We start from the raw sequence: 13,960 nt of genomic DNA, 5'->3' as shown, positions 1-13,960 counted from the left end.
GAGACTGTATTCTTATAATGATTACCATATTTGATCATTTGCATGTCCATAACCATTGATCAAAGTCTTACGGACTTGAGCATTTCTCCAGTTCGAGTATTATTCGCTATATTACGATCTAGTTATAAAAACATATTGCATAGCACAAATTTTCTTATATTGTATATATTCTTGTCTAACATTATAAACAGAAATTTTGTTTGTAGACAACTAGGTACTAACATTAGTAAAATTGTCATCTTAACCAAGTTCGATCAGTTCTTTCAAGCCTAATTACTATAGTGATGTATGTTGATTTGTTATAGATCAAATGTGACATATAATAGAAAATTATTATTATATCTTGACAAACAAATTACTACAAACAATAAATATATATTTTGTCCTATTATATGTGCCTATCTCAAAGCTGATGTGTAAGATACATGCAGTTCAATAAGCCATGCAAACTGAAATGTGTCAACCCTATTCATCAAAATGCTTTTGTTTAAAATGTAAAGCCAAACTCAATTTTACAGATGAAGACATAAAGATAGCAATTTAAACGATGTCTAGATTGTACATAGTCGACTCTATAAGAACAATATTTTCCCTATAAATAGCTATACCAAAAACAAGTGTAAAACCAGAAGAACTACAGCGAATAAGTAAAGAGAAAATGGCTCGACTCTCGTCTCTTCTCTATTTTTCGATAACAGTTTTGATCTTTCTCCATGGCTCTACAGCTCAACAGTTTCCAAACGAGTGCCAACTAGACCAGCTCAATGCGCTGGAGCCGTCACACGTACTTAAGGCCGAGGCTGGTCGCATCGAAGTGTGGGACCACCACGCTCCTCAGCTACGCTGCTCTGGTGTCTCCTTCGTACGTTACATAATCGAGTCTCAGGGTCTATACTTGCCCTCTTTCTTAAATACCGCGAAGCTCTCTTTCGTTGCTAAAGGTATGTGTTTTCTTGTACTTTTCTAGTTTTTACCAAATAGTTTTGGTTTTTGGTAACTTTTATAATTGAAGACTGTGTTAACATCGACATTAAAACTCAAGATAAGGTTCATTCCTCTTAGAAAGTGTTATAGACTTGTAAGAGCTACAAAAGCTTTTTAGAAGTTTTTGCGTTTTATACATGTTTCATTGGTTTAGATTGGGCTTCAAATTTTGATCAAATAACATACATATATATATATATATTGTTGATTCTTTCTTAGGAGTAGAACTTAATTACAATCAAACATATACTTCAATTTTTATTAGACCTGTATACATGTAACTTTATTTTTGGGTTTGAAACTTTATTTTTGGGTTTGTTACATTATAGGACAAGGCCTTATGGGGAGAGTGGTCCCTGGATGCGCTGAGACTTTCCAGGACTCATCAGTATTCCAACCAGGCAGTGGCAGCCCCTTCGGAGAAGGTCAAGGCCAAGGTCAGCAGGGTCAGGGGCAAGGTCAGGGTCAGGGTCAAGGCAAGGGCCAACAGGGTCAAGGCAAGGGCCAACAGGGTCAATCCCAGGGCCAACAGGGTCAAGGTCAAGGTTTCCGTGATATGCACCAGAAAGTAGAGCACATAAGGAGCGGCGACACCATTGCTACACATCCCGGTGTAGCTCAATGGTTCTACAACAATGGAAACCAACCTCTTGTCATCGTTGCCGTCATGGATTTAGCTAGCCACCAGAACCAGCTTGACCGCAACCCAAGGGTATATATATACCCCAAAACCTCAAAATAAATTATTAAAATTTTATTATAAAGTGTTCTTTTTTGTTTGTGTTTTGTAGCCATTTTACTTAGCAGGAAAAAACCCACAAGGCCAATCATGGCTACACGGACGAGGGCAACAGCCACAAAACAACATCCTTAATGGCTTCTCTCCAGAGGTTCTTGCTCAAGCGTTCAAGATCGATGTTAGGACAGCGCAACAACTTCAGAACCAGCAAGATAACCGGGGAAACATTGTCCGTGTCCAAGGCCCCTTCGGTGTTATTAGGCCGCCATTGAAAAGCCAGAGACCACAGGAGACAGAAGCTAACGGTCTAGAAGAGACCATATGCAGCGCAAGGTGCACGGATAACCTCGATGACCCATCTAACGCGGATGTGTATAAGCCACAGCTTGGTTACATCAGCATTCTTAACAGTTATGATCTACCCATCCTTCGCGTACTTCGCCTCTCAGCCCTCCGTGGATCAATCCGTCAAGTGAGTACAACGAAAGATATTATCTATTTAAAATCAATGCTTGCATATGTTTAAAAGGGATTGACATTGAAAGTTTGGTTCGGTTTATTTTTGGTTATTCGGTTTAATTAATTTGGCTATTACAATTATCGCTTCTCCATTTCTACATTTAAACATGACTATCCAAACGTGTTGTGGGTGTAGAATGCAATGGTTCTTCCACAGTGGAATGCAAATGCAAACGCGGTTCTCTACGTGACAGACGGGGAAGCCCAAATACAGGTGGTTAACGACAACGGTGACAGAGTGTTCGATGGACAAGTCTCTCAAGGGCAGCTACTTTCCATTCCACAAGGATTCTCCGTTGTGAAACGCGCAACAAGCGATCAGTTCAGGTGGATAGAATTCAAGACAAACGCAAACGCCCAGATCAACACTCTTGCTGGACGTACCTCAGTCATGAGAGGTTTACCATTAGAGGTCATAGCCAATGGGTACCAAATCTCACTTGAAGAAGCAAGAAGGGTTAAGTTCAACACAATAGAGACCACTTTGACCCACAGTAGTGGCCCAGCGAGCTACGGAAGGCCAAGGAAGGCTGATGCTTGAGTGCTTAAATGGCTGCGTTTAACAGTGAGCCTCTACTGTAAAAGGAAGCTACATAGGAGTAATGATAATAATAGTAATGTACGAAAATGCGACTGGTTTTGTTGAGGTTTACCTGTAAAATGTGACCCCTTTTCTGAATAAAATCACTCTCGTCTATCAGGCTCGCAACAAAAACATAAATCAAATATAACCCGAAAAATAGATGGTGCTTTAGATATGATACACACCCAAATCATAATATTATATTAAGTAGAGTTCTCTCTCTACTTTTAGAGAGAGATTTCTCTCTCGATAACCTCTGTTCACAGACATCTAACTTTCACAGAGGATCGAGATTATTTTTTTTGATGTAATATATTTCGATCTTTGATCAATTTCTCTTCCGTGTAATCGGATTTCTTTTTCGCGTGGGCGATTTTGTTGTGTTTTCATCCCGAATCTGATCTGTTCTTCATCTTTCTCTTTGCTTATCAGTTTTGTGGTTGAAATTAATAAATTCGCGTTGGCGATAGTGTTCTTCTCTAAACTCCTCTTTTGCAAAAAAATGTCAGATTCCGTTTGTTTGTATTGGAATCTTTTTTCTCCAAAGATACGCACTCAATCCTCTATCGCGAGAGTCAATCTTTACTCTCTATGTGAAGCTGATAGGCTTTTAGTAAAGTTTCTTTGCGGAGAGGAAGCGGTGGAGTTGGGTTGATATCGGTTGATTTAACAGAGGTTTAGCAGAGCTGGCATCTCCTTATGGATGATGGTCCGGTAAAAGATCTCTCGTTCATCAACTGAACTATCTCTGTATTATCATCTACGGAGGATGGAGCTTCCAGAACACAAGCAATGGTTGAAGCGAAAGCTGGAGGTAAAAGGTCTTGGCGTTTGCAGAAAGAGATCCATGAATCTTATGGTGTGGAGAAACAGGAGATGGATGATCTACCTACAGAACTCCCGGCGGCGAAGAACTGCGGCAGTTGTGTTTGCCGTCTTGCATGATAGACACGTTTCAACACGTGTCTTGCGCTTCTTCTTCATCGGGCACGGGATGGACAACAATCACTAACCGATCATCTTGGGCCTTATGTTATTATTAGTTTCTCTTTCTACTTATGTTTTATTGGATCTCAGCTTTGTAACGTACAAGCCTTGTAACATGTCCATTGGGCTTAATCAATAGAATACCGTTGACAATACGTAATTAAACCCTCAATTAAAGATAAAATTATATTTTGAATATTACATCATGCTTTAGCTTTTTGGAAAAATATACTTATTTAAACATGAAATGACTAAATTATCCAAGTTAATGTTTATGATTATATCTCTATTGATAAGTTTAATGAAAACATAAATAACTTTTAAACTATGCAATTGAAAACATTATTTTAGAAAAAAAAATCAACAACAACGATTGAACAATAAAATATTAGCATACTATAATGATAGAAGACGCCAACGCCATTCAATTTTGTGTTCTCCATTTTTACTCAAAGCATAGAGCTTTTTCTTAAAACATTTTTTGAAATACAGCTCTATAAAGATATCTAGACTGGAGGCTCTCTCTCTCTCTTATCTCTCTCAAATCTTTTAGAGAGAGAGTACTCATTTTGTGTTTTGCCGGCGGTTTCTTTTTCCGGCGATGTCTCCCGATGTTCGGGCTTATGACTCTGGCAAGAGATGGCTTCTTTAGCATCTTCTTGGCCGGTTCTGACTCTGGCAAGAGGTGTCTCTCTTAGCATCTTCTTGGCCGGCTCCGTGCGACTATCCGCTCATCTCCGGTGTAGTTTGCTTTTTAGATCCGAGTCTTTTCCAGTCTTGGCTTTTTACTGTTGCCTTTTCACTAGTTAGATTCCTGTAACGATCTTCCATTGTTGAGCTTCAGTCTAGTGGAGTTTGGTGATGGTTTTGTTTCGGTTGAGTCTTTCTATTTGCTCGGCAACCTTGTGCTTGTCATCGTCTTTCGTCGTCTTTGTTCAGTTAAATCTTGAGCTTCCTGTTTCCGGTAAGCTTCCGGTGGAGTGCTCGATTGGTCGGGCCGGCGGCGAAATCAAGTCGGTGGGATGAGGATGTCTCTGCTTGTGAGCCACCTGTTTCCCTCTTGCTTCGCAATGCCACACGTGGCTACATGCTGATCATGAGTTGTCCTCTTCACTTTATGGGCTTTCGTTAGGTCTCAGTTGTTACCTTTCGTTTGAGTCTTGATCTTTTGACCCCATATATATTTGCGTTTGTTCATATTGGTCTGTTGGACCTTTTAATAATACGAGACTGTAAAGAGAAAAAAAGAAAAGAAATACAGCTCCATTTTTGCATTGTTGCATGTCTAGTATTATTTTCTTTGATTTCAAATTATTAGATCTCCTTCTCCCTTTATTTTCTAGTACTTTGTTTTGAACTGCATATTTTTTTTTTGAACGGTAAATGCATTAATTTGAAATTTAAAAGTTTACAAGGTGAGTCAGTTTAGCAGAGCACTCTTGGCTAGTGTACGAGGAATAAAGATAAAAGAGAGTACAGCGAGGTCACAAGATAAGCTGAGGATATTCTGGAGGATTTCACAAATTTCCTTGATTGATTCTCGTTTGTTGATAGCTCTGATGATGATCTGCATATTTCATGTGTAACTAAATTACTTAAACAAACATATATATAAAAAAAGAATCAAATGTTTGCTTTACATTTCATCAGATTCTAAAGTTTAGACTAAGTGAAGGACAACCACCATATAAAGGATGACACGAATAGCAAAGAAAAACAATAAAATTTCAATTTTAGAAAATTCTTCAAAATTTATGAGGTTCTTAAAACATAAATATGGGTATAACAAATACAAACAAAAAGTAAAGATCATGGTAGAAAATTCTTCAAAAACAAATCCAGATGAATTACGTAGAAAATGAGTTCCAAATCAGACACTGCACACAACTCGTATCCAATATCAATATATCAAAATGAAATTACAAATATTGTCCTAACAGAAAATGCTAACAAAATTGTGTGATTGAGGAATATAAATTTGATTGTAATCTGCTGGATGAATTTTCTGTTTTGTGAAAACTGAAAAGGTAAAAAAAAGATCTTTAACATATTTTGGAAAACGTATCAAATTGTTTTAAAATATTAATATGTATTTACTTAAACATATATATCTCAAACATAAATTATTTCTTAATTTTTAGTTTGAATTAAAAATTAGGATAAAACTGTGTTATCACATGTTAGAAAGTGTAGTTTTCAAAAAAATAAAAATAGAGACGTATATTTCAAATTATAAATCATAAAAAGTATATTTTACAAATTGTCCCTAAAATTAATATTCAAAATAATAATTATTTTCCTCTTCCGTCAAACTAGGTAGGGATGTTCACGTTTCTAATAGGGTTTGTTCGAATTCAATCGGATTTCATTTTTCAGAAACATGATATTTAGTTTCATTTGGATATTTTGGATTTGGTTTTGAGTTTTTGGGTTTGATTCAGATATATTATAACAATAGGTTAAAATCCGCGCCTTACGCGAGATGAACATTATACATCCAAATGAGTTTTACATGTTATTATTTATTTTGTATTCATTTATGTATTATGTATGTAATTAAATTAAAGTAAGCATATAATCATAGCATTAGCTCTTGTTTATTTGCAATAAATGTTTTGGTAACTAAATCAAAACAATCATTCTATTTATTTTATATATTATATAACTAAATTTCAATTGTATTGACATAGATATATTGTAGATGTTAATATAAATATTTATTATTGTGATTTTTTTACTTATATGATTTTGTTAACATTTAGATATTTTCTGTAACAAAAAAATTAAACCATTAATCTCAAAATTTTCAATGTGAAAAATTTTCAATGCAAATTTCAAAATTAAAATATTAAGGCCTCAATACATTTTCAATGAAAATTTCAAAATTAACATATTTATATATTTTTATATAGTATATAATTTAATTTGAAAGATATTAATATATATATATATTTTTTAATATGAATATCTATTAAATGAAATTTCATATTCATACGATTATATTATCATTTATCTTGTTATAACAAAACAAATTAATGACTAATCACAAAATTTTCAATGTAGAATTTTAACACTTTTAGTAGTTTATACTCGTTTCAGAAATACAAAGTGTAACATATAAGAAAATATCTAATTTTTTTTATTATATAGTTAATGTGATTGTTTAATTTCTTTAAATAATATAAAATTAGACAAAAAAAAGAGGGAGGATATAAAACTTGTTATCAAATCTTTATTGTTCATAATAATTAATTCTCATATATCTGTTAATCATATTAGGTAATTCTGTAGCTTTTATTTAAGAAAAAAATGGATAATATTCTTTTGTACACTACTAACCAATTTAATAATTAGCTTAATAAAAAGTATAATATATGTTTAGATGGACCAACTTATTTTTCTATGGATTCTTAAAATCATCTTATAGTTAGTGATGACATGTGGCTACAAAAGAAAGTTGTAATGTTTCTCAATTAATATATAAGAGATTACAAACCCAATTGAAACCATTTTATTTAGGGTCTCTTTTATTTAAGGTACAGTTCTAATTCAGATTTTAGTTATCCAAATATTTTTTGTGACTTAAAAGTACACACTTTAGTTCAAAAAAAAAATGGAAGGTTTAAACAATTTGCATTAATAAAAGTTTGGTGACATGATTTTAAAGTTGTTAAAAAGAGAGAAAGGCACTTTTATAGCTTTTTTAACTCAAAATGGCTGGGAGAGAAAAACAATTATTTTTATAGGGTATTTCTGGGAACAAATCCAGTGGACATGGGGTTAGTCTTATAACTCAGAAGAATAGAGCACATGGCTAGAATCACAGTGTCGGGGTTTGAATCCCTCCTCGCCTATTGTGGGCACAAAAGGAAAGGATGTTTTCTTCCAGGGTAAGGAAAATCATGTTCCGGATAGAAGATTCAAAACTAGGAAATCTTGTTGGTGAGAAACATAAAAAAAAAAGCCACCAACTAACAACCAAATAAACAAAAAAATATATTCAAATTCAAAAATAAATAACTTTATTGAAATTTCACAAGAAATGCATCATAATTAAACTTCAAATGAAATTGTCGAAACAAAATCTAATTATTTAACCAAATACAAAAATATAAATTTGAATCAATAATTCATGTTTTAGATATTTATTGGCATCTTTAAGTATTTTGAATAGTTATTTAACATTGGCTTTTTATTTGATATAAGAAATTTATGTGTTCTGATTTATTTTTTTTTGCTTTCTTCGGATATCTGCTATGGTTCGTATTCGGTTTAGGTAAAACCAAAAATCAAAAATAATAGTTGTAGAGTTTTAGGTTATCTATAGTTCTAAATCATGTAACCATAAGCAAAAGAATCCTAAATCCTCTTCCATGAACAAAGAGAAAAAAAAATAGCAGAGAAAAAACTGATGAAGAATATAAAGTTTGTACAACTATTATATAAAGACTGAATTAGGGTTTGTAGATGAATCTATTACTCGGTGTAATAGCCTAATTGTGTAAGAACCAATTTGGTTTGACTAAAATCAATAAAGCTCAGCTAATCGCTTAAAGCATCTCCAAGAGCAACTTTAAAACTTCAAATATAAGGTTTTATGTTCTCCAAGGGCAACCTCAAAATCTCAAATTATAAAGTTTTGTACAGGGAAACCTCAAAACCTTATATCTGAAAAATTTTATATTATTAAAGTCCTCAAAATTATTTGTCTTCTAATTAATATTGTTAACTGAAACCTCCTTAGTCCAGTGGTTTGACTAAGGGTTCATTAATACTTCTACACCAGGAAGTCTGGGTTTCGAATCCTAGCAAAGGCGATTTATACAGATTTATGGAGAAAAAACATACAGGAGATCTTCGGCATAACACAAAGAGTACCATCAAACATGGATCTCATAGGACGGCTCACGATGATGCAGTCAGACGTGAATCCTCATAAAGCAGGTAAAATTACCGGCTGTAAAATTGTCTTGTAATATTTCTCATAATTTGTAATAACATAATTAACCATCGACAAAAAAAATAATATTGTTAACTTTAATATATATCATTTTAGTCCTTATAAATTTTATATTTCGTTAATATTGCAGATGTAAATACTAGTTTATATATCAGTTATGAATAATTATATTGAGTAATTTAGTATTTTATTTGTAGTTAATGATTTAATTAATTTTTTTCAGTTATTATTTATTATAACATAATTTTTTATTAATCAATATTTTCACTAATATTACTTTAACATATTTTATATTTTATACAAAGTTTTGATAACTTTAATCAGTTTTGATTAATATGAAGGACGAAAATGCAAATATAAATTTCTTTTAAGGTTAGACTTAAGGTTTTACCACTACGGAAAAACACCTCCAAACCTCAAATTTAAGATTCTTCCAACCTTAAAAATAAGATTGCTTTTAGTGATGCTCTTAGAGACAACTTATAAAAGCTCTAGCAATATATGCATGCTGCCACCACATGAGGCGCTGAGGCAAAAGGACATCGGTAGACCTCACCTTGCGGATGGCGAGGGAAGCTAACGCTTTTTAAAACCAAGAGAACCTCCAAATACTTTTTACTCCAAAAGGATACATACCAGAAAACTGACAGATTCAGAAACATTCAGGAACAAAAACATAACTCTCACACTAACCGTTAACGCATCAATCTGAACGGTCAAATTAAATTCCTTAATCTCCTCAAATTTAAACCATTGATATTACTCCAATCAGTTTCCATTTGGCTGCCAAAACTTGCCTTACTTCCAGACTGGTCGAAGATGTGGACCGCACAATGAACTCTCAGTAAAACACATATGACGTTTAGTATAGAGCTTCAATTGGTAAACCGCTTATTGGAGAGGATCTATATGTGGAAGGAGAATTCACCCATAAATTCATGTGTCACGATTCATTGATTTGATTAGCAATTCCTAATTTTCCCCAGATGATCTTGATGCGTTCTGCAGAGATTACCTTGGGAAAATACAAATAAGATTTACATATAACTTTTATTGAAGATCGACTTTCGCTGAAACATAGAGAAAAGAGTGGTTATGATGGCGCAAGACAACTCTCCTCCTTGATATGGACTCTAACAAAAACGTGAAAAAGAGAGAGAGAGGGACAAAAGCGAGACATGAGGATGTGATAGAGAGGAAGATGGTGTAAGCCGTTTGCAGCTCAACTCTTTCGCACGATTTTGATCAAATAAAAGGTGGCTGTGTTTTGTGGAACAAGATGAATATATGTACATAGCGATACACATTTAGGGTTAGAGAGACTAGTGGTTGAGCTTTGGTTTATTAACAATAATAATCAAAGTTAAGAAACCAAGGTCATTACAAATCTAGTTAGTGGTTCCTGTCTCGAGAAACCTTTGCATCAGCCTCAGGGTTTTACTGAGGATTCAATCTCTGGACTGGTGATAATGAAAACTAGAGCTTGACCGACCTGTGCGGGTGTTACTTTTTATTTTTTTAACAAATTGTTTGTAACTTTTTAAGCATATGGGTTATTTGTCTAATATTAGGTTCTTATGAACCTGCATGGACCTCTATGAATCCGATTTGAACCCAGGCAAGAAATTTTTATTATATCCAAACAAAGTTTAATTTCAAAATCAAAAAAATTAATACCCAAAAATCTGATATGTATTCTGAATATCCTTGTCTAACTAATTATGTAAACAAATAAAAATATTTTGTTACCCGGTTTGAATTCTCGTCACGAAATAGAGTAACTTCGTTCAAACCTCTGAAACTATTATGGTTAATACGTAAAATAAATTATATCGAATTATTACTGTAAATGCAATTAATGAAGTAATTGAAAAAGTGAAAAAAGAATTTAAAAGATATAATAGTTATGTTTTGTAATTCTGTAATAAATAAAGTTGAATTAATTAGAAAAGACGATAAATGAAGTGGTTATCTATACTATTAAAAGGGAAGCATTCTGAAAAAAACTACTTATACAAGGTTGTTGAAACTTTTTATTAGACTAACTTTTTTTGGTCTTACTTTATATATTTTAATCTATACTATTAAAATAAAATCATCCTAAAAATCTGCTTACAAAAGGTTTGTTGCACCTACTCATTTAATATTATCTGATCCTACCTTTATTTTCTCTAACCATCTAACATTTTAATTAATAGCCATATTAATACAGGATACAATAACGACAATTAAAGCAATATCATCCTCCACATAATCATATTAATATCTCTTGCTAAATTTAATACCTTGATAAATTCATTTTTTTTAAAGATTGCGAACCATATATTGATTTCAATATAAACATTTTAATCCTTGATATAACTTATCTTTCAATATTCACGACAACCTTTAACCTGATTATTAATATACGGCAAGTACTTATCAACAAAATATAAACTTTTGAACACTGAAAAAATTAACATTTTTAATGTAATTCAAAATTGTCAAACATATATCCAACTATTTACAAAATCAAATTTGACAAAAAAATAAACAAATCATCTGTTAAAAAATTATATGTATTACGAAAAAAATAATTTATAGTAAAAATTATTATTTAAGATAAATTTTTAAAAAATATTAAAACCCTACAAATTTATACTATTTAGTTAGCTAAAAATATGCCAAACAAATCTTAAGTCTTATCAAGTGAACAAATGCAACTCTTATAAAATACACACAAATATATTGAAAGAGAGTAGCCTTGAGTATTGGGGTCATTGGGTTAGGTACCTGGCGGTTCTTTTTTATTTTGTATCCTTTGAGTCCTAAAGATTTGGAGCCAACTAGATATTTGAAATTTTTTGGTTTGGGTTTGGGTTAGTTTTTTCGGGTCCAGGTTGGTTCAGACCCATAATTGAAATATCTCTAAAATACCTATAATTTTCAAGAATGTATCGGGTCCGGATCAGTCCGAAAAAACCCGAAGTACCCAAAAACCCGAAAACATCCAAACCCGAAAACACCCAAACCCAAACAATCACCCAAAAATTCAAACAAATACCCAAAAATATTCAAATAGTCAAAAAACTAATTTTACCTGAAATGAGATCCGATGAACCAAAAAGTTATCCAAATACCTGAAATATATTTTAAATTTTTTGAAAATTTATCCAAAACTATAACCGAAAACCTAAACTTGAAGGTTAAAAGAATATATGTAACACCAGCAACATATCCGAAATACCCAAAAATACCTAATCTAAACAAAATATTTCGCATACTTTGGGTACCCGATCGGGTCTCCGGTAAGATCCAGACCCAAACCGAGATCGCATGTCCAAAAACATACCCAATAGGTAATTTGCCATGTATCCGGAACCGAACCAGACCTATATCTTTTACTCGGTTTCAGTTGATTTTTTTGGATCCGGATAAAATTTTCATACTTAAGAGAGAGTTACAAAATAATATATACATACAAAATCTCAAATAAACTAATAACATACAATCAAAAAATACTAATTCATATCAAACTTTCTTTATAATAAAAAAAACCCGCGCTTTCAAAGCGCGGGTCAAAATCTAGTAATTAGCTTAAAAAGGAATGAAAATATGTAAGAAATTACTTAAAATTAGGCAAGTATTATTTTGTACTTATGCTGTAATAGAATACTAGATTTTGACCCGTGCAACCGCACGGGTGTTTATTTTCACTTTTCTATATATAAATTATTGTATTAGAACATAAGTGGTATATATGTTTTAATGTTAATCATATACTTAAATATTTATATAACTATTTCAAATACAGTAATTTTATAATTTACATATTATAATTAATTAATTGTTTAAATCGTATGTGTACCACTTCTTATTATATATTTATCTTATTGTATTTGCATTTAGTTATTAAGTAAATTAATATATTAAAATATAATATATAAATATATATTATATTTAAAATGAAAATATATTATGATTAAAGTAGTTACAAAGATTTTATATTATCAACTTTAAAGAAATACATGTTAATTTTTATGCATGTATTATATAGTTTGATAATGTTAACCCATCTTACCAACATATTAGATTTTATTTTTGAACATAAATATTTTATAATTACGAAAATAAAATATATAAATATATAAATTTAATACAATTTTATTATATTTAGGTCAATATAATAATTTTATTTTAATATGATTGATTATGATTATATAATAAATAAAATATTATAGATTTTTTATTTTTAATTTTATATAACTGAATATATTAATGTATAATAATATTTTAAACTAATTTCGAAATTAGCAAAAATATTTAAATATAATTTCGAAAATGAAGATCTTGTAAAAATCTTTTTAAACAGATTTGTTAGAATTTTAAAATAAATATATCAAAAGATATCAAAAGATATTATGATTAAAATATTTTAAAAATTATATTATTATTAGTCTAAACTAAAATGTAATATGAATTTTTATAAATAGGTCCATTAGGTCCATTTTTAAAAAAATCACACATGAATCAAAGTTGTGACTTCTATTTTAATATATAAGATACTGGAACTTGACCCGTGCCTCCGCGCATATATTTGATTTAACTTTTGTCCAACGTAAATTCATAAATCTGCTGGTTTTATAAAAAAAAATCTCATGTATATTTTTTATGTTTTGTAATTTACATATAGAGTAGAATATATTATTTTATGATTAATATAGATGTTTTATAATATTTTTTTTATTTTTACATAATATTATATTAAAAAAATTTTAACTTGATGCAGTTTGATGTAATTGTACTATTCATATATTAACTTGTTGTTTTTTGTCAATTTATTTTAAAATGAATCAACATACTAAAATTTTTATTTTTTTTGCATTAGTTTTCTATGAATAATTATTAATTTTTATGATATTTTGTTTTCCTGAAAATGAACTCTCAAAATTTTTATATTTAACAACATACTATTTAGTTAATATTCGTACAATATTAATAATGGTCAATATATGAATATCGATTTGGTTAGATAAACTTTGGAATTGTAATTAATTAATTTAAATTTATTTTAAATGCAGTGGCATAATCTGTAAATAAAAAGAAATACAAAAAAGAAGTACTTAATTTATTGTAAATAAAATGGCTAAATGTGTAAATAAAAATAAGTAGTAAAAATAATGCTATCCATGTTTCCAAAAAAATCTCA

General features: G+C 31.0%; 1 protein-coding gene across 1 annotated transcript; it reads left to right on the top strand.

Annotated features, from left to right (window-relative positions):
- The first annotated feature begins 510 nt into the window (after nt 1-510).
- Nucleotides 511-2,937, top strand: LOC106407109 (cruciferin BnC2). The gene is made up of 4 exons (XM_013847902.3): nt 511-941; nt 1,314-1,696; nt 1,776-2,195; nt 2,379-2,937. Exons 1-4 carry the CDS (start codon nt 659-661, stop codon nt 2,781-2,783), a joined length of 1,491 nt encoding a protein of 496 aa, XP_013703356.1. The 5' UTR covers nt 511-658; the 3' UTR covers nt 2,784-2,937.
- The last annotated feature ends 11,023 nt before the right edge of the window (nt 2,938-13,960 follow it).

The sequence above is a fragment of the Brassica napus genome, chromosome A2, assembly GCF_020379485.1.
Source record: "Brassica napus cultivar Da-Ae chromosome A2, Da-Ae, whole genome shotgun sequence".
Classification (NCBI taxonomy): domain Eukaryota; kingdom Viridiplantae; phylum Streptophyta; class Magnoliopsida; order Brassicales; family Brassicaceae; genus Brassica; species Brassica napus.
The sequence above is the reverse complement of the archived record's forward strand: the minus strand, read 5'-3'. Positions and strand labels throughout refer to the sequence as shown.